General features: G+C 37.3%; 1 protein-coding gene and 5 long non-coding RNA genes across 12 annotated transcripts in view; 3 read left to right on the forward strand and 3 right to left on the reverse strand.

Moving 5' to 3' along the window:
- LOC138180311 (prickle planar cell polarity protein 3) overlaps nt 1-19,407 on the forward strand; it is a 115,272-nt gene extending 95,865 nt beyond the window's left edge. Inside the window, exons 1-7 of one of the 3 annotated variants that reach the window (XM_069114075.1) lie at nt 6,376-6,845; nt 10,010-10,313; nt 12,880-13,416; nt 15,905-16,219; nt 16,702-17,027; nt 17,526-17,959; nt 18,500-19,407. In XM_069114075.1, coding sequence (XP_068970176.1) covers nt 6,376-6,845; nt 10,010-10,313; nt 12,880-13,416; nt 15,905-16,219; nt 16,702-17,027; nt 17,526-17,959; nt 18,500-18,750 — 2,637 coding nt within the window. In that variant the 3' untranslated portion in view covers nt 18,751-19,407. Of the gene's footprint in view, nt 1-6,375; nt 6,846-10,009; nt 10,314-12,879; nt 13,417-15,904; nt 16,225-16,701; nt 17,028-17,525; nt 17,960-18,499 lie in introns of those variants that run through there. The other 2 variants (XM_069114067.1, XM_069114084.1) reach the window with 2 other exon arrangements.
- Nucleotides 578-1,221, forward strand: LOC138180365 (uncharacterized). Of its 2 annotated transcripts, none has more exons than XR_011173280.1 (3): nt 578-714; nt 810-968; nt 1,107-1,221. It is a non-coding gene; the product is annotated as an uncharacterized LOC138180365 (long non-coding RNA). The 2 variants fall into 2 exon arrangements; XR_011173279.1 differs by having other exon boundaries at nt 1,041-1,153.
- LOC138180341 (uncharacterized) lies at nt 855-8,089 on the reverse strand. Of its 2 annotated transcripts, none has more exons than XR_011173267.1 (7): nt 7,781-8,089; nt 7,135-7,219; nt 6,797-7,052; nt 6,475-6,706; nt 6,255-6,384; nt 1,073-5,818; nt 855-989 (listed from the first exon to the last, which is right to left on the reverse strand). It is a non-coding gene; the product is annotated as an uncharacterized LOC138180341 (long non-coding RNA). The 2 variants fall into 2 exon arrangements; XR_011173265.1 differs by lacking the exon at nt 855-989 and having other exon boundaries at nt 2,858-3,978; nt 5,555-5,818.
- LOC138180332 (uncharacterized) lies at nt 10,310-12,894 on the reverse strand. 3 transcript variants are annotated; one of them, XR_011173264.1, is made up of 3 exons: nt 12,363-12,894; nt 11,847-12,238; nt 10,310-11,736 (listed from the first exon to the last, which is right to left on the reverse strand). It is a non-coding gene; the product is annotated as an uncharacterized LOC138180332 (long non-coding RNA). The 3 variants fall into 3 exon arrangements; XR_011173263.1 differs by having other exon boundaries at nt 10,310-11,382; nt 11,547-12,238; XR_011173262.1 differs by having other exon boundaries at nt 10,310-10,542; nt 11,278-12,238.
- Nucleotides 19,286-22,603, reverse strand: LOC138180388 (uncharacterized). Its single transcript, XR_011173290.1, has 3 exons — nt 22,493-22,603; nt 20,410-21,373; nt 19,286-19,340 (listed from the first exon to the last, which is right to left on the reverse strand). It is a non-coding gene; the product is annotated as an uncharacterized LOC138180388 (long non-coding RNA).
- Nucleotides 21,531-23,535, forward strand: LOC138180385 (uncharacterized). The gene is made up of 4 exons (XR_011173288.1): nt 21,531-21,960; nt 22,071-22,263; nt 22,427-22,787; nt 23,441-23,535. It is a non-coding gene; the product is annotated as an uncharacterized LOC138180385 (long non-coding RNA).
- Nucleotides 23,536-26,869: the final 3,334 nt, after the last annotated feature.

Here is a 26,869-nt window from a genome sequence, read left to right on the forward strand (position 1 = left end):
TAAAAAATCAGGAAAACTTTCCTTTGATTCTTCAAATCTCAGAAAATCCGGGAGTAAAGACTCCCTCAATCTTAAACTTTAACTTCTATATAAAAAAGTAACCCATATTTTATAGTTATGAGAGATCTTTCGTTGATATATAGAATCACGGAAAATCCAAGATGAAAAAACCAGAAGAATTGCAAATTGCTCTCCTCCCAGCTCGTGACACGCACGCATTCGCAGCTCGTTAACGCGGAGAGCAGTCGCGGCTACCGTATAAAGCTAGAACGGCAGCGGTACTCAGATCAACGTTGTCGATGATGGAGGATCTCGGTCGGATAGAGTGAACGCCTTCGGCGCGGAGGTTGAAAAGTTCGAGCACTCGGTGTTATGCGTGGAAGAAGCATAAGAGATTCATCTGCATAACAGTTAATAATTCCGGTACATGGTGTGCCTTGTACCGGTTACTACACGGTGTTCTCGCGCGCGTATGCGCATGCGCATGCGCATAACCAACCAGGTTTCTCTCAGACAATCGTGTGCCACCTGTTTTAGTAGTGTCAGAAGCGATCCTGTTACTTTAGGCGTTAGAAATATTTCCTGCTGTTAAAGTAATGATACAGTCACCATTTTGCTTGATGGAATATAGAGATGAACGCTTTTTGAATAGTAGATCATTGAAATAAAATTAATGAATTCGGAATGAAAGAACTAGACCACTAAATTTGTGCTGTAAGTTATCTATTCGAGTCTTCGAGTAAAAAGATTCAATTACAGAGATGCACGTTTCAATTGTCTAACAGAATTTTCAATCTACCTTGAACTAGCGGACCATTGACGTCTGAACCTCTGGACCGATAGAAAAAGGGTAATTCATAACGGCAAAAAATTGATTGAGGAAACCTTCATCCTTTTCAAATGAAGGAAATGCTTGGAATGATTGAAGGAAGACGAAGTACAGCTTTGATTGAAACTCTGGTGGCGAGGTAGCTGTTTTTGCTGAATCCCTCGGAATAGAATAAGCCATACTACTTCACTAATACAAACAAACGTTATAGATATTAGACCAGAAATTTTATTTCTCAATTACCGAACATGGTGATTAATTAAAACCATGATTTTAGATCGAATCTTCGTCTTGTTTACAGTCATACTGTGAACCAGAAATGTTCGTCAATTCCATGAACGATAAAAAGCTTGAAAGGGAACAGGAGCAAAAACTGTGATATGGCAGTTGCCACTAAGCAGCTCGATGAAGACATTTCTCCATGGCATTCTCGGAAGCGAATGTCCTGGCTGAACCAAAAAGAAATGTTGCAACGTTGTATGCCTGCCCTCTGAATTAAATTAAGCCGTCAATTTCGATCCACCCTTTTAATCGGCTCTTCGACGAACGAGAATCGAGTCAGTATCTCGGCAGCAACTTATCATGTACTGAATCGTTTGCAAACTACCATCGATATTTCTGCTAAAATATCTTTGATCTTTGATACAATAAAGATTATTAGTGGCATGTAACCTTATGGTAAGTTCTGTGGAGGAAAGAATCTCGTTGAATCGTAGTCGACCTCTACAGTAAAGTAAAAAGTAAGGAGGAAATGAAATTTGCACGCTATGGTTGCGGTTATGTTGAGCGAGTGAGGTTATGGAGACGTTAAAAGCGCTAACTTTGAATTCTCGAATATAATGTCGACTATAATTACTAGTACTAGCGAAATATCTGTAATTATGGACAGACAGATATATAATAATATTTAATGGCTATATGAGCTTTTTTGAATCGTACCAGATAATTACGTATTAAATATATTTTTTTTAATTTGTAAAACATTATTTTTAGCGAGGAAAAGATATCAAATAAAGATTGATGGAAATACCTGTTAATGAAGAAAATTGATTTATGGACATTTGCAAATGAAAGGTTTTTGTCTCGGTTCGCTCGTTCTTCTAGGCATTAGAATGCACAAGTTGTTCGTGTTAAATGCTAAAAACCACTGCCGAAGATTAGTCGTGTTACTCAGTCGTTATCCAGACATCGTTGCGACTTCTTACGTATGCATGATGTGAAATCAAAGAGAAGCAGCGTGAGCAAATGCTACTGGGTATTAACAGTTCGTTCCAGATGCAGCTTTATGTTTATGCATCTATTTTAACCTCAAGTCAAACGGAATAGACAGCATGCCATCATAAATAAGGAACTCCAACTATAAGTTGCGAATCTGCCTAATTGATGTCCAGTAAACAGAAATTTCTCCTCCCAGTTCATTTTACCAGAAACAAAAAATCAATTAATAACAAAATACAAAGATTGCTTTTGAAGAAGAGGTAAATTATTTAAAAACGTATTATATAGTTCCCGCTTTATAGCCAGTAAGAATAAATGTTAAGTCAGGCATACACCTTGGATATTACCACTTCTATAGGATATTAGCTGTAAAGTAGAGGGGACAAAAACTCTATGCTTATTGGCTGAGCATAAAATCGCACTGTGATCCTCTCATGATAACGCAGAAGGTGGGGATAACCGAGTAGTCTCGAATACTCACGATTACACCTTTCTCTAATCTTTGGACAATTTTCCTACGGAATAGATGTTACTCTTCCACATCCTCCGTAATCTTAAATTCCTTTTCTACATTTCTCCATGTATCAGCAAACAGCATGTTAAACAGATATTTGTCAGAGAAATAAACGGAGAAGTTGTGACTTAATTGAGCCGAGCATGATTCATAGCTAGTGTTATTATCACAAACCTATACTCCTGGAATCGTCCTGAAAAATCATTCATGTGTATCGCGGTAAAATAAGCAGAAAGGAGACTAGAGGTTTCTGCTAATCCATGCTTGCGACTGAGTGTAACGAGAAACGGTGGAATGTTGGAGAATACGGTAACGATGATTAAGCGATTTATGTCTCATTGGCGGCGAATAGTCCGTATCATTAGGGACGATCCAAGAATCGAGTCCGGAAAAGGACTCGTTCCACTTGGATTACGTAAGAATGTCTATTCCAGGTCTCCTTGCCCAATGTAACGTTCATAAATGGATCAGGATTCGTTCCAATGTATTCAATGTCTTCTGATACAGAGAATCGTTTTCTACTAATTGATTAATTAACTTTTAATTAGGAACACCGTTTTGAATAATTAGTTTGGACATATAAGATACGTACTGCATCGTGATTAACGTTTCTTGATAAATTAAAAATTTGCTGAAACTGATTATGCTTTACCAATTTGGTTAATGAAGTGTTAATTAAAATCGCGCTTTTTGGCCACTTTACTTGGGAATTTGGAGTATGTGTTCGGGTAACGAATTCCCATTAAGTTTAAAACTTTCCTGTAAAAAGACTCCTGGGACCTAATTGAATATCAATTAATTTGGTAGCAGTCTGATACTCGAATGCGAACGAGTTTGAACTCAAGATTCACGATGATGATATGTAAATCTGAAATCCATCACGTGTTGTTGGATGATTAATTAACCTCTGATAAGAGTTTGTAAAACATTTAGATAAATATGTAAAATATGAATTTAAATATAGATTCGAGAGAAACGTAGGAACAAAAGAACTGCTGTATCCTGTTTTCGGTATTTCTCATCGATTAATGACCAATTTATAATTAGCCAGTAATTTTACACCATCTCACGTTAATGAATTCGTGCGTATGCGTCTGTTCGATGTAATAAAAGATCCAATAGAATAGTTTGCCGATATACGAAGCAAAATGTTCCGGTTTTATCGAGGCCATCTGGTTAATGGTCGATTAATAACCAATTAACATCGCATTTCCAAGTGAACCAGTCGGTTAACGATCAGCCAAGAACCATTACCGTGTTTCTTGGGCAAGGCGAGGGCATCAAGTGGATATACTCCAGAAAAACGGCAGCGTCATTACGACGAACATTTGCAACCACTTGCAGTGAGCCTGCGGGACATCACCAACGACGAGGCTATGTTTGCTTCTGCAGTCCAGTTTACGTGTCACTGAGAGTGCTGAAATCGTTGTAGATAAATTTAGTCTTCTTTCTGTCGTAAAATAGTAAAATAGTACAACATGGTAGGATACCTAACATGTCCAGATTAGAAGGACGAATTATGGCTATTGGAAGAGTACATTGATGTTTGATATTATTTTCCATGTAGACAAGATTCTAGAGAAACTTTATGAACCTAACCTCCATTTCAGCGTAAATTAATCTAAGACGACAGACCTCAAGATTTTGATCTAATTTATACAACTGAGCCGTGCCAGTTTGAACTGAGCATTAGAATCGTAATACACTAATCTAATCTAAAGCTGAAATAAAAAAAGGATTTAAAACAGATTCTCATAGACCAAAGAATATCAGAAATTCTATAAACTCTTGAAACTCTTCAACTACACCCTCTAACTAATTTCTGCAATATCAAATAAAAAAAACAATCCTCAACTTCAAACCCAGAGAATACTAATCTAACCCAGAGCAACAAAAATCACCCCTGTATTGTCCCCAAAGAAACGTTCCTGCATTCTCCAAGGATATCCACAGGAGAGAATCGATTCGGGCGATAGCGTCGTAGCAGATTATAGCCTCGGGGTGCGGTTGTGGTCACGGCACGCACAGTCCCTCGTGGAACGATGCTGGACCGACATGACTGGAGCGCGCGCGCGTACTCGAACGGGGCCCTTCGGCGAGGCGTCGGGCCCCGACACGCCACACATATTAGAAACGAATATAAATATATCGGGAAGCTCAGCAGGGCCCGCGGCGTGGTGGTGGGGACAAGCGAGCGCGTATTGGCGGCGTGGAAGTTACACGCAACGGCGTAGCAGCTAGAGTTCGAGAACGGGCCCTCGTTCCCCCTTCCCTGAAGCGGCTTTCCAGCCGAGTAGCCGCCTTTACCCCGCGCTTCTCCGGCTGCCAAGTGGTCCCAGAGCACGCTCAGTGTCCGCTCGGCCTCAGCACGCCCGAGTAGGAAGGACGGAAACGCCGCTTCTAGAAGCTTTTTAACGCGTTCACGGACCGGTCACGATACTACCGCCAATTAACCCCGTGAACCTTCTTCTCACTGTTTATTCCCTAATGTCCTCGAGAGTTTTGTCATTGTTTTACCAAACATCAATTAAGTTAAGTGAAGTTAGAGAAGGTTCTAGTGGTGGTGTTTGACAGTTCATCGTTGATATCCATTTTTGTGATTCCGTGATAAATTGTTACGGTCAATATGAGTTGCTTTGAAGGTTTGTCGGTGGTTCTACTGCATCGGTGATTGACAGGATGAAGGTATTCGTGACTTCGCTCTGTCAGACTGGTCCCGGAATAGACTGACACGTCGCGTGTCAAGGCTTCGACGTGAATCGAATCTGATCCGTAGGAGAGGACGACTGAAGTGAACGGCGATCGGAAACTGACGCTTAAGAGAGTTAGGTTGTGTGAATCCTAAGCGAAGAGAGAAGCAGGCCGATCGATACAGAGATCGGGTTGAAGAATCCGCGTGAAACGTTATCGTTCGCCTGATTCCCTTTGTACGTTCGACCACGGTGCCGCGTATTAAAACGTTAATCTCTGGCTGTACTACCGGTTATACGTACAGATTGCCTCTCCCTCTCCTTTCTCTTGCTCTCTTCCCATTCTGCACATTGTACGCTCTTTCCCTCTCCCCCTTGGTTTAGCTCTCTCTGTTCCTCCTTCCTAGCTGCATCTTTGTCTCTTCTTTTCCTCTTCACTGCCTACTATCTTTCCTCCTTCCTTCCTTACGACGCTCGCTTTCTCCGTTGTCCCTGTCCCTTCGACGCGTCCTTGTCGTATCCTGGAGAATCTCTTGGTGTTCCAACAGCGCGTGCCAACCCGAGGAACTGAAAAAAACATGGTACACCGTCAGCCAAATGCCAATACCACTTTTTTGGCTCTTTCAAAATGGTTAAAGTATTGAGTAAATGGCAGACTTGGAGGAGCCACCGAGTTTTTTAGTCCTTATGAAGCATTGGGTCGATGATGACATGCATAGAATCGTGGACTTTCGACGTCTGTCTCTTCCAATCTTAGGATTCCAGACACGATTCTGTAAGACTGTGAGAGAAGTCGTGAGGAAGAGACGATATACTGTTGACTAGGATCAGGCAGAAATTAATTTCAATACACTAGTATTCATCAACGATAGTAAACTTACTCCTATACTGATAGTATACAACAACCAAACACAACAACGAAGGTTTTGCTACTACAAGAGGTAATGCTTCATAATGACTGACATCAGCCACCTCTAAACGAGAACAAAAGATGTTAACTTACATACATCAATTATAGAAGAACAGTTATTCCAATGCTACTTTCAAATTGCCAAGCGAATATTCCTTTGAAACCAGCAACAAATCAGATGGCATATTTACATGGGTCAACTCCTTAAGAAGTCATGTCAAGTCTAGCAAGAAGACGGAAGACCTCAGTGCTAGGCTCAAAAAGATGGTGGCAGGGTGGCTGCTGGGCCACCAGGAGCCACCAGGAAGCTTACCTCCGTAAACTATACGCCAGGAAAAACGATCAAGTTAACAAAATTGACGATGAATCTGCCAATCGACGGGATCTACCCAGTAATTGGACACCTGGCGCCGTCTACGAGTTACCTTCCACCGATGAACATTATTTGGATGCTTTTCTGAGGAATCGTGAAGATGGAAACGAGGAAGATGATGTGGTTGGTGTTATGGTCGGGTGTCCAGCTTTGGCTACAACGAGAGCTAGCCCTACGGAGAAGTGCGTGGAGTATCTGAACGGTGCTCACGACGTTGCTGTGTTTGAAACCGAACGCAGGATCACAGGGGAGCCAGTGATACCTGATTGTGGCTCCTTGCATTCGGGTTATGATGTCGCCGCCTCTGCAGAGTGAGTTGATCTCGTTTTGCCGATTGGCCTGTTCGAGGGAAAGTTTTTTGGCCGGTAGCCTGCTTGTGATACGGGTGTCGTTTTAGTGATCTTGTTTTTTGGCGAGCTGGTTATATTCTTCAGAAGAGTGCGTGGAGAGTGGCTGAAAGGTGTTCCGTGTTATGTTGATTGGTGTGAAAGGTTTGGTGTTTACATTTTGTTGTTTTACTAGGAGAGGATATACATACGAATTCAAGTTGGATAACAAATTTTTGTATAGTTTTGGTAATAAGCGAGTATTTTTTAATACTTATTGGTGGTCCATTTGTTTAAGATTCTTTTGGTTGAAATTATATCTCTGCTCATAACTATCTGGATACTGTGTTATAATCTTACTAAAATATATGAATCAATGTTAATTGAATTAATCGTGATAGTCTTTGTATTATAGATTGTATTATAATTTGTATTATAATATACCTAAAGATAAAAAGATTTCATTTTCAAATATTGCAAAGTAAGCTATTACAATTGAAATGAAGATTGACATTTGGTTCATAATATTTAAGGTTAGGATTACGTAGGATAGTTCAAAAAAACATTAGAACATCAGAAAATCATCTATTAACTTGAGTCCACTATAGAAAGTTATCAAGTTAAAGTACCAACTAATCAACCAATAAGAACGAAACAAATCAAAGCATCATTAAACGTTCATAATATTAGACATGGGAAATACTAGTAGAAAAAAGTGAAATTAGCACGTTTCGCGTTTCATTGACCACACCAGCAAAGTGTATACTGTTTTCCTTGAACGTAGTCAGATCAATCTCCTACGGAATAATGTTCGCACTTTCTCGGTGAAAATGAAATTCCTCCCTTTCTATCTCACACAGTGTTGATCATAAGTCGAATGAATCAGTTTTTAAATTACAATAGACTAGTTGATGTCTTACGTCTTACAGTCTGGAAGCAGTATGAAGTTGCGATGAGAACAGATGCTTCTCCGCTGGTTACCGTGTAATCAGGCCTACCACTCGCTGCCAATTCATCGTCTTTCATGCAAATAGGGTTTCTTGTCGTGCCACGAGACTTTCTCTCTCTCTCACTTGCAGGACATCTTAATGATATACTGCCCTCTAAATTGCAACATGCATACTTTTCGTTTTGAAAGTGAATCAATGCTATATTCTCGTTTTTCTCCTCCGTTTCTCCTATTGGGAAAAATGAACTAAATTGTGTGTAGGTCTGGTTTTTTTTTTAAGTTGAGAGGTTATTAATTGATATTGAACGGAAATTACTAGATGTCGGTCTTATAGTATTTCTGGTTGTGAAAGTTAAGAGATATTAATTTTATTCTTAATTGCACAGGTATATTTCTTCTTCTCTTTCTTTTTGTTTTTAATGAAAATTAAAGGGTTTCTTTATGTTCGTTGATTTTATTTTTCACTGCATTTAGTTTCCTCTTTTTTTTTTTTTTTGGAGTTGTAATTAAAGGGTATACTAATTTTTTTTTTGATTATATACTTTTTTTTTTTTAAATTGATAGGTTTGCGAGGCGATCGAGGTCCTTCCGTTTCTTCGAATTGATGGGAAGCGAATTTATCGCTTCCTGTGGGAAAAGAATGTCTTCTTGGAACGCTACTGCGTTTATATGCAACATGTGTAGTGCTACTATGAATTCTTGGTTGCAATGTACTCGTGTAGAAACATATTTAACACACTAATTAGTTCTAAATTAAACATATTTCGATTAATTGCATTGATTATATTTAAAGCTATTCGTTTTAAAAAATCATGTATATATCATTTGTTAATATATTTCAATGTTAATAGATATCTATTTATAATTTCTTGTGGATTGAAGCGTTCATCACATTATAGCTTCGTGCAGAAATGTTCCGGAATTTAGGGCATATTACTAGAAGTATTTCAATACTCTGCTTTTAGAAGACTTAGACAGTATTTAATTTCTTCAGCATAAGAGAATGTCAATGATTTTGAATTTACGGTCAACGATAGTGTTTCTGCACCAATCAAATTAGAATGACCGGAATTTTTTCTAGCAATTACATGCAATGAATCCGATTTGTATGGTTTCATTGCGAATTGTAAAATTGAATTAATATGTCGCCTTTATGAGCGAACTTTCCATCCAAAGAACCATATAATTTATACTTTCTGTTTAGGTATGCGGAATCGTAACCTAACTTATATTTAGCATTATGTTAATTTGCCAATTAGAGCATTACTTCATTAATTGGAATAATCATTCCACTAGAAATTCTTAAATACTCCGAAATCAGTTAGATTGTTCTATTTTCAATGCTTTATTATTAATCTCTGTAAAAAAGTATCAATAATACACTATTCTGTAATTTATACATAAATTATATTAAATTACCTATGTTGGTCAAATTTATAAACTTTCATAAATATCGAATAAGTCAATCTGCAACAAAATCAGGAAATTTCTAAAATTCATGAATCTAAAATATGATTTCATAGAATGAAAATAAAGTTTATTTAAAATAAATTTACAGTATAAACTACATAAATTTGCTAGGTTAGAAACCTTACACAGAATAAAGCTATAAAAGTATACAGGGTAGGACTAATGGTAGTGCAACCGAGCAGAGAGTGATTTTAAATAAAAAAATAAGAAAACAATTTGGTATAACATTTTTTCATCTGAAGCATCGTTTTCGAGATAATCGTCTTCGAAGATTTGACAAGTATTCTTAAAATAATCAACAGGGATATAAACTACATTTGAAAGTAAGTCTAAAATGTAGAACAATATTTTTCAGATGATGCTTCATGTTTTAGAGCCAGTTCAAACAAGGCTATCAGCGGAAAAATTTATTTTACATTTTCGATCTGTTTCCATGTGTATAATAACATCCTGCTGATTACTCGTACCTAGTCTGTACTTAGCCAAGCTAAAGTATATTTGACAAATTTTCAAACTTGATTTTCTCAGGAACGAAGCGTCATATGAAAAAATTTTATTCTATATTTCCAACTTATTTTTTCATGTAATATCAGCCCCTGTCCGGTTGTACTACGATTACCGCCCAACCCTATTTAAGATTAAAGCACGCAACAAAACGCAAAGAAAACCAATGACCTCGTTTTCGCTACCCTGAGCCTCTCTAACCCAGAGCACTCGATTCTGATTTCAGAAAGGTGTGCAGAAGCTGCAGGTGTCCCAGGGAGGAGCATCAACGGACCTCGACGGAGGCGGGCGGTCCCTCGGGACTCGGCCTCGGTCCTGGCCCGCCGATGGCCATGGCCATGGCTTTTCAGAGCGGGGCCGCTGGTTCTTCTCACCAGGAACCTTTCAAGAGTCCCGTGCAACCGGCTCCGCCAGGCCTCGCCCTTCAAGAGGCTCTGATGCATCATCAGAGGCACTCGCAGAGCGACGATGACAGCGGATGCGCGCTCGAAGAGTACACGTGGGTCCCGCCAGGCCTCAGGCCAGATCAAGTAAGAAAATAACTTATTCGACATGCTTAGAATACTGACATAACTATGGTCCCTCGATTTTATCTTTGTACTCTGGTCGTTAGAGCTTATTTTTAACTCAAGATATATCTAATATATATTCTTGTATGTGGTGGTTGAAATGTCCATTTTTCTTTTAGGTTAAGTTGCAGAAATTAGATTTACGGTAATGTGATCATGATGTTCATGATGTGATCTGTGTTTCCACTACCTATAAAAATAATTATTGTGTAAAATCTTTTACATACAATGTCTGAGTTATTTGCGGCCAAACATTGTCAGTACGTCCTATATGTCAAGATAAGAACAAAATATCATGCAAACATATGTCATTGAAAGCACTGTCAAAAAATTACAACAAAAAAAAAAAAGAAAAAAAAAAAGATATACGAAATTCTTCGTTTCCCAACTTCAACCAGTAATAAACAAGAACTTCAAAAAGTAATTTTTTGTCGAAATGATGAATATTTTGAAATAGAATTGTAGTTAGAGTTGTAGAAATATTATGATACCTTCTGACCATTGCTAGATGTAAATAGTAATAAAGACATATATTTATATGACACATTTTTCTTACTTTGACCTATAGAATGTACTGACATTTCGCCGCAAAACATTGAGACACCCTGTATGTCGCATAATCTACACATTGCAATACTTTACACACACATACATATGTGTTCTAAGCGATTAGATTTTGTTTAGAATTTCTTAATTTTTAATTTTCACTCTCTTTAAGTTTTGTAATTTTTAATTTCTAGAAGCCTAGGTAATTTAAATATTCTTGAAAATAATTAAAATACAAATCTCAAGTGAAATATCAATTCTAAATAACGAACATCATGACAAGAGAATGTTATGCTCACGAAACAAAAGAATTTTAAAAAGGTCACCCAAAGATTTGAACGTTACAAAACTCATACAGAACTTAGCTATATGGGCGCACCTTGATACTCCATGCGCCATACGTGGTGACTTTAGATTTACATAAAGGTTGACTTTCTCTCCGTAGGATTTATCGAGACAGTTACAAAGAGGATACCCGCGACGCCTAGAATTTTGAGAAACTTTAACAGTTTTACATATTATTCAAGAGTATTAAGGTTATCTGAAAGATACAACGTTTCGTTTGGAAAATGTTGAATTCGCGAGATTAGGATATCAAGAACTTTTACAATTAAATTCTTTTCCAAATGCAAATACGCAAATGCTTACTGCTATATTATTCTTCTTCTTTTCTCCTACTTACAATTAGTTATTTACATAATAAAAAAGTTAGAAGTAGAAATGAAATATAAATGAGAAAAGATTCGGGTCAAACGTCGATCCCGTAAGCGAAATAAAACACTGCAGACCCATTCCAGTGTTTTGTCCAAGGGAGGAGTCCGTCACGTGTCCCGTGTAACTGTAAGCATTTCATTTCTGAATTATTCATGAATGATGAATATCGACCATCGTGATCGCCGATACATAAAACGTTTAAGGTCTTCGATTCATCTCGTAAAACTTGCTAACCCTTCCATTAAAAATTTACTTGTGTAATTCAAACTTTTATTTTTATTTTCCACGCAATCGATATAGGAAATTTCATGATCATGTTCTATTCGTTTATTGTGGGACGTTCTTTCTTTTTATTGTGGGACACGGCGAATTCTTGAAGCAATCATTCTCAAGCATCGAAATTATTTATGCACGTGCGTCTTTATCAGATTCACCGTCACAGAAATCAAAGAGATATTCGATATTCCATATCGAATAAATCGAAGCATATCAAGTTCTGTTTGATCAAAAAGCGTTTCCAGGAGGCGTCGATCGATTGACACTCCTTGATCACGTTATCGATATGGAAGCTAACTTGATTGATCAATCCCACAGGTGCATTAATCAATTGAATTCTAGTTCTTTTCCTAAAGAAGGATCATTATTAATTTAAATTATGTCACGTTGGTTAAACACATAAAATTCATACAACAATTACAAGAAACAAATATTATAGAACATAATGTTTCATCTTTCATAAAAAGAACATACCTCTTATTAACCTTTCAAAATGATGTTCTTCCATTTCTTTACAACTTACAATATTCTCCTCATTTTCTAACAAATATACGAAAAAGCCGAGCACTTAAACTGATTGCATCAATAAACAACTAAAAGAAATTAAATTAATCACTAAATCTACCAAAAGAAATTCTCCATCCAGCTTTCCAATTCACCTTATTCCTTTTGCACAAGACTCCATATTCTAACCTCTTCGTTTCTTAACCTCTTCACCAACCGAACCATATATCTACATATCAAGATATTATATCATCAACAATCATGAAAAGCTAAATTAGTTACTAAATCTACTGAAAGAAGTTTTCCATTCAAAGATTTTTCATTCTTAGTTCATCATGTCTTCTTTGCCCTAGACACTATATTCTAACCTGTTTGCTCCTTTAAACCAATCAAACCAATTATCAAGATACGCGTAAAATCCCGATATCTCACAACACGTCTGTCCCAATCGCTCTTAATTACCATTCCCTTGCACCATGTGTCGCAGGTACACCTGTACTTCAGCGCGCTACCGGAAGACAAGATCCCGTACGCGGGCAGCGCCGGCGAGCGGGAGCGGGTTAAGCAGCTGCTACAGCAGCTCCCACCGCACGACAACGAAGCGCGGTACTGCAGCGGCCTGAGCGAGGAGGAGAAGCGGGAGCTTAGGGTATTTGCCGCGCAACGGAAACGCGAGGCGCTTGGACGGGGACACGCGAGCCAGCTGGACAGGCCCCACGGCGCCGGATGCCGCGAATGTACCAGGCCGATCGCGGCCGGCGAGATGGCGGTGGCTGCGAGCCGCGCCGGTCCGTCCGCCCTCTGGCATCCGGCCTGCTTCGTCTGCTGCGTGTGCAGGCAGCTGCTCGTCGACCTGATATACTTCTGGAGGGACGGCAGGTTATACTGCGGCCGGCATCACGCGGAAACGCTGAAACCGAGGTGCTGCGCCTGCGACGAGATTATACTTGCCGACGAATGCACCGAGGCGGAGGGGAGGGCGTGGCATATGAGGCACTTCGCGTGCCTCGAGTGCGATCGCCAGGTAAAGGTCGAACGAGTAGGAAGATAGTTTAATATATGGTGGGTGAATGTTGGTTTTAATGCTTGACCCCTTTTTGGATGGTACGAGAAGACGTAGGTAGAAGGAAATCGATTAACATTTTCCTTTCACTGAAAGATTTAGAATAGCTAAGAGAGTTTTAACGATACAAGGTCATGTTTAGGATCTGAAGTAGGTGTACTGAAATTCGTTTCTTTTTGTAGTTTTATGTTGTGTTTAGATACTTAATGATAGATTTATTTATATTGCAAGTTAGATTCGGACGAGTTAAGATCTAATCAGGTCTTCAGTTCTAACCGGCTTAGTACAACTCATAATGTGACATCTATTAATATACGCAGTTAGATATATATAGATTTATGCTCAAGGATGTTCGAGATCATTGTTGTATTTGGAATATAATACAGGTAGGAATTTTTTATAATTGGTGATAAGTATTTATTAGTGGATTATTTATGCGAATAGTTACCCACATTAAAATAATAGGATAAGAGTATGGAAATAGATTGAGACCTATTGGACGTTTCTTGCTATTTAAGGTCAGTTATATGATTTTCTTTCGATTCAGAAACTTCAAGTACAGAGTCATTGATGTTACTGACTCTTCATGAATACTAAGCGAAAGTCATGAATTATGTATATATATATATGTATAAAAACGAATATCTGCATTTCAACGTCACTGTTCCAACACCGGTCACTTCGTGTACAAACTACAAGATGATCAACTTCATTTCTACTTTTCTGTATCATTTTTCAATTAGCATTTCTTATTTTTATTTGATTTTTTGTTAGAATCATGACTTTGGCTCACACCAAAAAGGAGTATCTAAAAATAGCTTCTTATTGAAAATAAATCGAAAAGGTTAGCACGGAACGCTAACGTAATCAAAAAAGACAAACCTGGGTTCACAATTTATCATCGTTCCTTTGATCTGCATCCGACGCGGATCAACTTCTCTCACTTATCGTGACGATTAATCGAGATTCCCTGTCGACCAATACACACGCGTCTACTTAATTCCTCACCGTCAGATCAAATCGCACTTAATACCCGTACATAATGTAACCTTATCATAGAGAATGTATTAATTATAAAGAAACTAGTATTTTACTCAATACACCAACAATGCACAAATACAATGGCCATAGAAAGTATTCGCACATTGTTGTATTTATTATAGGAGTTACATACTAATTAATTAGGTATCTTTAATAAAATACAATAAGAATTGGAGACTATGAAAATAAAATATAGAATTTGGATCTTGTTGTATATTAATTTGGTAAATTGGCAAGTTAGAAATTCTATGTTATAAAGTTCTCGCTTACAATTACATAAGTTTTTGTTAAATAAGGTAATCAGAATGGAGAAAATTAATTTTGAATTTGTAAAAATTGCTTATGAAGGTTTATTGCTAAACTATTGTGATAAAATATTTATTACCATAATATTATATATTACAATTTATTAGTTTAATTATGCAAGAGGGTACTGATAAAAAACGCTTTATTGAAAAATAAGAGAGTATGCAAATACTTTTCGTAGTCACTGTACATTTAGTAATAGCATTGGAAGCGAAACACAGATGGTATACCCTAGGGTAATTCGACAAAAAAAGTCTAATAGCAGTATTCGTAGTTGTATCGGGCGATACAGAGGGCAGCAGGTTTGTTTGTTGGTGCTTTTTGCGGCGTGACAATTATTTACGCCAGACGAGCACGTCCGTCGAGAGTCATTTAGTCCGGAGCGTTGGGACGATTTAGCTGTCAGCCTCAGTCCTGTCCCCTTTATATTCCCGTGACGACTGTCCACGGCATGCAACGCGATAATTCATTGAATCTAGGTGTCGATAAATGTCACGAACAGTCGGCTATATGCTGGACAAAGCTTCTTATCGGCCGAACCAGCTCGATAATAAACGATGGAATTTGGATTACGATCGGGAGCCGTATGCCGACGTTTCCGCTCTCTGGGGATCTTCCGATAATCCGAGACAAAGTGCACGTTTGTAACGATGCATTGGCCCATGGAGTGGATTAATGGGATGAACAGAATCTGCGTGATGATAAAAGTGACCTTTGCAGGCGATCCGATTGATGAATGGGATGATGGATGACATTGAATGCTCCTGATTCAGAAAATCGATTTATTCTACTATTGATGAGTCCTTATGACAGTAATAGATTTGATTTTTTGCTCTATTTAAACTTTAGGTTATATTGGATGAACGTAAGATATGATTGAATAGACATACATAGAAATACAGATATACATAGATATTATAGACTGAACTGAATTCCGTTGATTATTAATCAAGGTGATTGTAAAGAAGATTGCCATTATTCATCTATTTTTCCCCTACTAACCATTCTAAAAATTATATAAATTCTATCATATGAAGTGTTCAAATAAAGTCACAAATCAAACTTTCCTCACACAATGATTTTTATAAAATTTTGATTTTAGCTTGGTGGTCAGAGGTACGTGATGAGGGAAGGTAGACCTTACTGTCTCCGATGTTTCGATGCTTCGTTCGCCGAGTACTGTGACAGCTGTGGTGAACCGATCGGCGTGGATCAAGGACAAATGTCACATGAGGGTCAGCACTGGCACGCGACTGAAGCTTGCTTCTGTTGCGCAACTTGCCGTACGTCCCTTCTCGGACGGCCGTTTCTTCCGCGAAGAGGTGCTATTTATTGCAGCATAGCCTGTAGCAAGGGAGAACCCCCGACAACACCGAGCGATTCTTCTGCTGGACCGCCACCACCACCACCTTCCTTCCTTAGGTAGTCATTGTTCTGACTCTCATGTAGTTAAGAAAGAAATGAAGAATTTTTAAGAAGGAAGTGTAATTATAAAAGCTTACATACATTGAGTTTAATTTAGTCGCTATACTCATTTGTTGGTTAAAGGTCAATAATTCCGAATATGTATTTATATATGATTTATGTTTTAATAACGTAGAACTCAACTTTAGTATATATGTTATTAAGTTTATATTATTTACGGTATTCCGGTAAGATAAAACAGTCAAACAAAACTTGAAGATTCAAGAGTTTTTCCTTCTATTAAAATTGCCATTTTAAATAATAATTAAAGAACATTGTTAATAATAATATTATTAATAATAATATAATTAATAATAGTAATATTTTCTACGTTGGCAATTTTTCATTTCATTCGTACATTATCTCTTTAGAAACAACATTCTAACAAGATAAAATTTAATTGCTTAAATTCACTTTGAAATTGACCTGATTTACAGAACTGGTCGGAGACCACCGCCACCAAGCGAAGGTTCCTCTAGCCCACCACCACCTCCGCCGCCTCCACCACCGCCTGGATCCAGACACACCCTCTGTTCACCTCGTAACTCGCCTCGAATGAATAGGAAGCATCATCAAACGTCTGCTTCCCTAGCGACAACACCTACGCAAAGCACTTTGAGTCCTGAATTCCCTACTGAAGGATTCCCTTCAAGCGGTTCCAAACCGAGTGGCCTTGACCGAGTGTTGCTCGAGAGGAATCTTGAGAGACTCCTCCAGGAACGTAGTTCACATCCAGAGGAAAGCCGCAACGAATTGGGAAGGTAAATTAATTTTTCGACAACCTAATTTCTCTATGAATCAACATGCAATCCTGACATTACTATTAACTTTAAAACACAAATATTTCTATCTACATATTATTTACCATATTTCAAGCAATTGTACAACTAAATAATGAAATTCCAATTTATTGTATTCAATTGGTTTATAATTTATCTAAATGTTTCTAAAAAGTTGAAAAGAAAACAGACATTTAGATATGCATGATAGGTTGCCAATCGGTAGGCGATGCTCTGCCTTATCTTCCATCATCTATCATTGCATCCACTTTTTTCCTAACGAATCCACCTGTCTCTCAAATTACGCACCCTGCATAAAATTACCCATCATATGCATATTATTTTAAAATACAAATTTCTCCACGAAAGTAATTATCTAATCATGCAATCTCCAGCTGTAATTGCATTGCAACATGACTAATGAGACAATCTGAGCAACCATATCAGTCCAATTAGCTATCATAAATCTTCTGTTCGTAGGTTAATGCAGGCAAGAGACCGCGAGCCATTGAGATGCATTCAAAATTGTGCTCCTTCCCACGCGTCGAGCATGCCAGAGCTGCCTCCACCTCCCCGGCCTCCGTCTGGAGCGTCGGCGTCGGCGTCAACGTCCACATCGACCGGAGTCGTCGCAACCGCGATTCCCGGGATCGTGTTGGAATCGGCGACGTCGCCGACGACCCTCGTCGTCAGCCAAACGGACCCTCCGACGCCGACGTCGCGGCGCGTGCGGTTCCAAGGCGACTTGGACGTGAACGACCATGCTGCAGGATCGTCGCGCGTCACCCTATCTCCCAACAATGATAGGAATTCATCCTCATCACCCTCTCCTCCCCCAGCGTCGCTGCCAAGAACGAATGTGTCTCGATCGAGAAGCCTGCAGCCGGAGGAAGTCGCTAGCACGTCCGCCTGGGGTGCGTAAACTTTCCCGCTTTGCATAAGATAACACGGTTCTTTCGGAGAATCGCCCATCTTCCTGAAAAAAGGGATCTTCAAAGCTATAAAAATATGGGTGTGGTGTTGAGTCTTTTAGGGTTGGATTTGAGTCTAGTGAGCACTGAAGTTTTAAAACAAATTTATATATATGATTTTTACTAGATCTCTTTGTATTTTGAGGTTGATGTCTGTTGTACTGTAGTGAACATACTCATTATTTCTGCTATATTTGCTATTTATAGAGAATAGGAAGTATAAATTCTCTGTTGTGTTTACGTTCTCTGTTATATTTTTTATATTTAATATATTTGATATGTTTGCTGCATAGAATGTACTGAATACTTCCACTGTGTATATTGCCTTTATAGCACCAATTATTATACCAACTATTTTTGCCTTGTAAAGAATATGTGCTATATCTATTGTATTAAAAATGCCCATTATAGTCTCTGTATTGACAATAACTATTACCCTTTCCCTGACTAATATATTTACTATAATTCCAAAACATATTCCAGGTGTCGCTGGGAGCTCAAAATCAAGGATAGAGGGCGACGACGACGACGTGGAGTCTTGCTGTTCTACCTGCAGCTCCTCAAGCAGTTCCGATGAAGCTGCTGCCTACGCCTTGCCACCGAGAAGAGCATACGGCGGTGTCAGGATTTCTTACGTGCCCAACGACGCAGTGGCATGCGCGAGGAAACGTACACCGACGTCTTCAATGCCGAATCAAGCGCATAGGGATGCAGACAAGTGTATTGTGTCCTGATGATCCCCTGAAGAGTTTCAAATCATCTTTACGTCGATATCAATGTATTGTCCATTGAGGGAAATACTTTTACTTCACTGCCAGTTGATGTGAAGAAGAAATTCGTGCGAGTCTCGAACCGATGAACAACGCGAAAAATATGGACTAACGCGATAAAATACAAGAGTTCCTAAAACCGACGTAAGATTCGCTATGTTTCCAGCACTCGAGACTCAGATAAACGATTTAATATACTCGTGTACATAATGAACGTACTTCCGAAATGATCGCTCGTGAAAACCGAACAATCGCGACGATCGCGCTTCTCCTTCTATTTTTAATACCCCGGTGTATTCGATAATAATAACGATGATGATAACGTTATATTTTATTACCATTGCCATTCCCGCTGCGTAAACGACAGTTCACACGGGCGCTGTGTTCTTGTTCGAGATTCGATCGTCTTGTCTTGACCAACTTTTTTTAGATAATAGTTCAAAAGAAAAAAGTTGGTCAACTCTACAAAGTAAATAGTATTTAACCGTGATGCGACTGCATGGCGTTACGCTGCAAGTACAAATGAAGAGCGTTCGAGCCGAGATGTAGACAATCTGAAAAGTATTTGGAAAATAAATTGAGACGAAGACTAATTAAGCAATTATGTTGTTGTACGATTTGATTTTACCCGATATTTCCTTCATTTTTTACATTTCTTTATGCTAAATCTATTTGTCATTTTCTGTCATTTTGATCTTTCTATTAACATTGAATCACAAATAAATAATAAATAAATAAGAATAGAGTATAAATAGTAAGGTTATAAATAATAAATAAAATTAAAAATAATGTTCTCAACTTTCTAATTAAAATTTATAAGTTCAGTTCAAAATGTATATGTTTAAGCACTAGATCATGGCAAATACTCGTCTTTAAAAATATACACTGCCAAAGAGGGAGAAAACAGGGAGAATGTATGTTACAACTAAATACATCTTTCTCTACCACTTAAACAATAATCAGCCGAATTAATTCAACCATCTTTAACGCATGAAAACTCGCTTTCTACTCCTCCAACCTAAAGGTAAGATCGACCATAAGCGAAGCGATATTCGGAAAAGTCGTAAATGTCTCGTTCGAGGATCGTTGCACCGGAGCAAAATGTGGGATAACCTACAATCGAAGCAGCCGATAGAAATCAGTATGATGAACCATTTTACCAACGGCAAAATTTAAAGCTGTATCATTATTGAAGCAACAATGACAAATTTTGTATTGATATTATATTGATGTCTGTTGAAAAAGTTAATGGTTGTTGTCCAGTATTTCTCCATGTTTCTCACGCTCCTACTCCTAAGAACAGAAATGGCTTTGAAACCAAAATAAAAAACGTGTTCCTTTAATTATGTCGCACCAATGTGAAGAAAATATTTCTACAAGTTGATACTTTGATACATACTTCTTAGATACTGTTTGGAACATGGAACAACAAGTAACAATATCGATGCATATTTCTTTATGTTTCTGTCTCTAAAAACAAATGTCGTTTTAAAACCAAAACAGAACCCAAATATTTCCCTAATTAGGATGATTGTCAGTATGGACAAAATGCTTGCACAACTATTAACTTGTGGTATATTGTTGTATATATATGTTATATATATTTGTATAGCAAATAGTTACTCGTTATTGTTTCATTGAGCATGAAGTTTAAGTAGACAAAACTGCACTGTGCTTGTCATCCGATTAGAAGGGGAAAAATGAAAACGCACGGTTGAGCAGTGAAAAGAGCGAAAGTGGTTTCTCTCGGCTGCACCAAACGTCTGTTGTTATGCCACTATCTCGTCTACTTGTTACACTCATAAAACGTTTCTCTCTCTATCTTTCTTTCTTTAGCTTTCTCTTATTTCACGCGAGAGAGATCTCTGGTTTATGAGGAATCGTCGGAAGAACGAGCCACGCCAATTTATTATCTACTAACGTACACGTTTCCGATCAAGGATCCTCATGTTGCGAAAGATTATTAGCATATGGCGTACATCTATTATCCATGTCCCGCATATCGACGTAATCGAAGGTTTCAAACAGGTGCGTGCCCAAATGAAACTATACGATTATGTCATGGTAATCCCGAGGAACAACAGGTACACGAAATTATGAAACTGCTTGGGAGATTTCGTGACCTGCTGGGGATCTATAGAGAATTGTATGATAAATTGTTTTAGTTGGGTTTTGTAACGTTGACTTAATTTGCTCTAGTGTTGAAACAGGTGTAATTTTATGTTATTTGATATTTGGGTATTAGCAAATAGTGGAAAAAATCTTCAATTTAATTTAAAGAGTGATAAGAGAGTTTTAATATTCAGATAGGCTAAAGTGGTATCTATGTGTTTTTGGATTATTACTTTTTTATTTTTAACAGTTTGTTTTTTTGACGAAGACTGAAACGCAGGTCCATAATAATTTTAAAAAGTATTTTTTCTTTCGTTTTATGTGATTCTACTATCCATGCTTTAAAATGCTTGAAGTGAAATCCTCGTTGTAAATCGCGTGTTTGGAACAGTTTTACTGGACAATTACGCAAATTGACGTACGGACGTTTCTCGAGAAGCATTTTTCTTGCATTCATTGTACACTTCGCTGGTTGCTAATATTGGTAAAAAATATAAACATGTATAATTAATTATTTACAATAAAAAACATTTCAAAACAAATGACAAACATTTCAATTAAATTTATAAACAATAAAACTCCTAACAAACTATCAAAAATATTAATCGAATTTTAAATATCCTTTATAATTTTTAAACAATATAAAACAAAATAGTAAAAAATAATGTTTAGTTATTTCACATAAAAATGATTAAAATATTGCAATTGATTGATTGATTGATTCGTATAGTGGGACTAATTAGAATTAATCTACATTCTCATTAAACTACATATTTCCACAAACACAAACTCTATTTTTAAAATTATAGAGTTATATAGTGTATAAACTAGGCCGAGATTGCGCAACTATAACACATAAGTGACTCGTAGCAACTGTATGTGCTTGAAGGAGAACGCATTCTCGCGTAGATGCTTCTTTTTACGGAATCCTCCTCGGACGCGTAACACGGGCCATAATGCCATGTTATGGAACTTTGCCATTGTATTGTTTCCGTGGATCTATTTGCGATACACGAGTGTTTCTTTCAGCACATTCACCTATGACCCCAGTCATCGAGTTTGGTATGAAAGCTAACCTTAAATCTTTACATCAGTCCTATTTTCAGTAGTATATAAAATTTGTTCGAATTTTCAATGATTTTGAGTTTTCAAGTTGATTTGTTTCATTACAGATAACATTCTTTAGTAGTAATAATAAAAAGATGTCTATGTTTTAAAATAATAGGCATACAATAATTTTGTCTATATGAATAGACTTTATGAAAACAGAAGCTATTAATTATTATTCACACGTTTCTAATGGCCTATTAACTTTTTAAAATAAAAATAACATTGTTTAATAATAAAAAGATAAGAATGTAATAGGTACATACGAACATAATTTTTTCTATTCATAGATAGAAATTATGATATTATTGTTATTTTTCAAACATATATTTATTATTAATTAAGATTCTTGACTATCTTTTGATAAATTCCAGTAAATCCAAAACTCTCTACTAATGTTTTATTTATACCCTCCACCTAGGTAAACCTAAACGACCACCTGTACATACAAGATTTCCATTTTGCTTATCTCCTAACTTAAACCCACCAAAAAAGGCACCTCGAGTACATGCGAGGCGTGCAAGGTGTTCGTGCGCCGTGGAATGTAGGAAAGAATGGCCATGGAAGGAATGGCAGACCCACTGGCCATAATATTGAGCTGCGCACACGCAACTGCTTGCCATTCCATATACACTTAGCGCCTTCGTCGATGTTTTAATGACGACACTGTCATGGAAACGTATTCTGCAGGCAGAATCATGGAGTCCTTCTGCCTTTTCTTCATGGTGGACTGCGGAGGCGTTCCTTACAGCGCCCCGTAACATGTTATCACGCCAACTTATGTAATGTTAAATATTTGACTATATTTGATATTAAACGATTCTTAACTTCGAATATGTTGAACTCATTGAAATAAGCTGAAACCAATTTACTTTTAACAGATGAATAACTTCTCTATTTTGCAAAAAAAAGATGAAAGCTTTAATATTCTTTGCACGGTTTAAATTGTCACACTTTGTTACTACTACATTGTTACACTGTGTAGTATTATACTTAATACTGCTTAAACACTGTTTGATGCGTTTCCTGACCCCTTGAAGTTAACTATGTATGTATATAGAATGTTGGTGAGACGACGGGAATCTTTTCACCCGGCTCTCACCCGGAAACCTCAGCAGCGTTAAACGTGGCAGTATTAAATATTGGATTGCCAGATAAGTCTTAAACCTTTCAGAGGTCACATTTTTGCTCAGAAACAAGAAAAATTCTGTATGAATGGCATAATGGAACTATTCAATAGGTGGCAGAATATTATTGAATAAAGTGGTGCATATTTGATTTAATTATATTATTACAAAGTGTTCAAATAAAGTATAATTTATACTAGAAAAGCTTCAAGACTTATCTTGATAATCCAATATAATACTGCACAGTGTAACAATGTTAAGTGTAAAAAAGATAAAGATTATATTGAGGATTGGATACATTATTTCAGGTAAAACTCGGCAAAGTCTTTGCTATCCAGAACGAATTTTGACCGCTCCTTGTGCGTTTCGTCTCATTTAAATCACGGGACTGAATGAAATCTCGTTTTCCCGTTACATGGAATCTGATTCATGCGCGAATCACGCCGATCGGCGTGGAAAGAGAACGCATTCTTCTCTAGCCGCCTCTATCCATCGTATCTTCGGCCATTCTGGATACTGGACACTTTGTAGATACGTCCAAATAATGTTCCAAATAGAGAGAATCAACGAGCAAACATTGATGTCACGAAACAAAGGAACCCTCTTATCCGGCTACGAGGAACGCGAATGCAAAGAATTCAGTATTCAATCGCGCCTCCGGTACTCGTGTTGTGCCTATTATTGAGTACACGGGCTTTTGTAAGAAAATTCTTACGAGATCCCGATGGGTGATCGTTGGATATGCGAAGTTATATAGCGTCACGCGTATCGGACTTTTTGCGGTGAGGTGGTGACAGTCTGAGCTAGAATTAATAACAAAAAAATTCATCTATAAGATTAGTTTATTAGGCTTATAAAATTGGAGGAATTTTATAGCATTGATCCTTGATGACCTTGATTCATTAATTTAATTCATAAATGGTGAAACCATTATTAAACCATTATTATTATCATTAGGAAGAAATTGCTAGACTATGGAACATTAAAATATTTTATATTAATAAGTGATTATTGAACTGAAAAACATAGAAATATTTTATATAGATTAATTTTTAAGCTAGAATAATATGAAATTAGTTTATGCTATATAGGAGATTTAGTAGTTAATGAGACCATAGATTTAACAGTATGAAAGAAAGAGAAAATATTGAAGAATGCAGTGTGGCTTATAATGCACCAACAGTAGAGAGAACTAAAAAGGGTAGTTAAAAGAACATAAAGAGTATAGAAAGTCACTAAAATAACAGTAGAATCCTGGAAGATCACAAATAAAAAGAAGTCCAACTGTACATGATAAGGTAATGAAAAATATAATATCACTATCTAATAACAAAATGTTACAATTATAACCTTAAAAGAAAGAAGCTAACCTATTTCTGTGCCAGGAACAGAAACCAAGACAGACCAAAAGAGCGAAGAAGAGAAATGACGGTAGTGTTCGTTGCGCGAAGATGTATCGAAAATTTCACCTGACCAGCAATGGTCAATTTCACGGATAGCAAGAGCGTACCAGAGACTGAATCGCGCGAGTTAATCATACGCGACGCAAGTAGGCCGACCTGGGCAAAAACAAACGATATGCGCACGCGGCCGCGCCGCGTGCGATACATATAATTGGCCAACGTATTGCTAGCGGCTCGTGAAGTATTCCAGCAAATCCGACATACATTCCAGCGCGGATCCCGGCTACTTACGTTCCGCCTCGCTGTGGAATGCAGTCACCTTGTGGCAGGTGTACGGTGTACCGAACGTCCTCAAACATTTCAACCTCCTACTTTCCCCGATTTGAATTCAAATGCGTCTTCGTTGCGGCAAGTGGGAGCAACGGGATCTGGCTGAACCAGTCGTTTCGGGATTGGTCTTCCTTCGTTGTACCATTGAAGCACTGAAACATTGATTATTGTTTGATATCTGATTTTTAGAGGTTTTTGATATTAAAAGAAATAAGATTGATTGGATATTCATCCTTAATTAATGAACTGTGCATAGTTATGCAAGTTCGTATTTTTATGAATGCGCCCATATAAAAGAATACGGCATAAACAGAGAGAGATTGACACGTTATATAGCTTTCAATAAGAGAACTACTATGACGAATAGTGGGGTTAGTGGCCTTGAACGGTCAAATATTTTTCACTACCTATTCACACTTAACCCCACACTTCTCCTGTATAACACAATACAATGCCCTACATCATAACAACATAAACTAAATTACAATAATGAACTACAATATAACAACAACAAAACTACATTATAATACTAATAATAAACCTATAAGAATACATATATCTAATTTCACGATTCATCTTCTTTTATTTCATCAGTCAGAATCAGCTTGCTTTTTCATATGATAATACCTTTTGCATCCTAGTGACGAATGCTTATCTGTACACTATTACTATAAATTATAATCGTCCTATGTAGCACAGAAGTATTACAGTAATCGTCCTAAATGTACCTCAGATAAATATTTCAACTTGCATAGAAGCAATTTGGATAGGCAACCAATGATCTATTGAAGAAAATAAATGAAAAAAACCAATGGAATGGAATAATTTTAGGTTAGATATACACGAATACGAATCGAACTAACGGGTCCATGGAGCTCGTTTACGCGACCTCTGGGCGGTCATCTCGTGGTTAAATGCGCGAGAGGCTTTCTCCGTGGATCGGAATGCGGCCTCTCCCTCTGACCGGCTCTCTGACTTGCTTCGAGGATAGCCATGGAGCTGTACGTCGGCTTCCAGGTTCGCTCTTTACTGATTCTAGTTTCCCCATGGCTACATGCCGGAAAATCGGATACCGGTTACTTCTTTCTCGAAATATAGTTGGTAAAGTTCATATTTCTAACCTATCAACAGTTCAATGTAAACAGATCTTACGTCGCACGTGTGTTGGATTTTGTACAATTTTCTGGATGACAAGTGTCTGACTAAAGGACTGAAAGTCTGAGGAAGTGTTTGACGATAAAGTTTTTTTCTATTGATTAAAAATTTCTTAATTCGTGTACTAATTCTATCTATTATTCTTAATTCTATCCCGAAATGATAAGTGTTTGGAAATTTTGAAATTGAAATTCCGAAGAAGCTTCTGATTAAATTTAACGTTCAATGGACTAAAAATTATCTACTTCCAACTTTCATGTTCTTTTAGAGATGACGAAATATTAGAAAATCTAAAAGGAAATGAATTTTATATAGTAGTTTTCCATAATAGTAGAATAAGTATATAATAGTATAAAATAATAATAATAATAATAATAATAATAGTAAAAAAATAATAATAATAATAATAATAGTATAAAAGTAGAATAGTAGTTTTCTACAATTGAAATCAGAGGCTGTGTAGAAATATGTGCAACTGATACTCCAATAATCTTAGATTGCAAAATGTTACCTCGCTGGTGACTCAGTAATTAAGCATTTCCAGAGCGATAACTAGCGAAAAATTATCCACGCGTAGAGCATTTCGATTAGAGATCAACTACATACTGCGACATGATACCGTACACACATACGGACAGATAATTTGGTCGGTAATTTATTTAGATGCTGAACGAAAAGAGTTGTATGTATCTCTAGATTATTTGACTCCTGGATTCTTGAATCCTGATATCTTCGAAATATTTCACTCTAGGATTATGTACTTTGACTTTCTTCGATTTTGGATTTTTCGAGCTTTTGGATCTTTAGACTATTTATTCCTTTTTTCCCTTTAAAACTGGAATTATGGTA

Source organism: Bombus flavifrons, chromosome 1 (assembly GCF_040668555.2).
Source record: "Bombus flavifrons isolate JBK064 chromosome 1, iyBomFlav1_principal, whole genome shotgun sequence".
NCBI lineage: Eukaryota > Metazoa > Arthropoda > Insecta > Hymenoptera > Apidae > Bombus > Bombus flavifrons.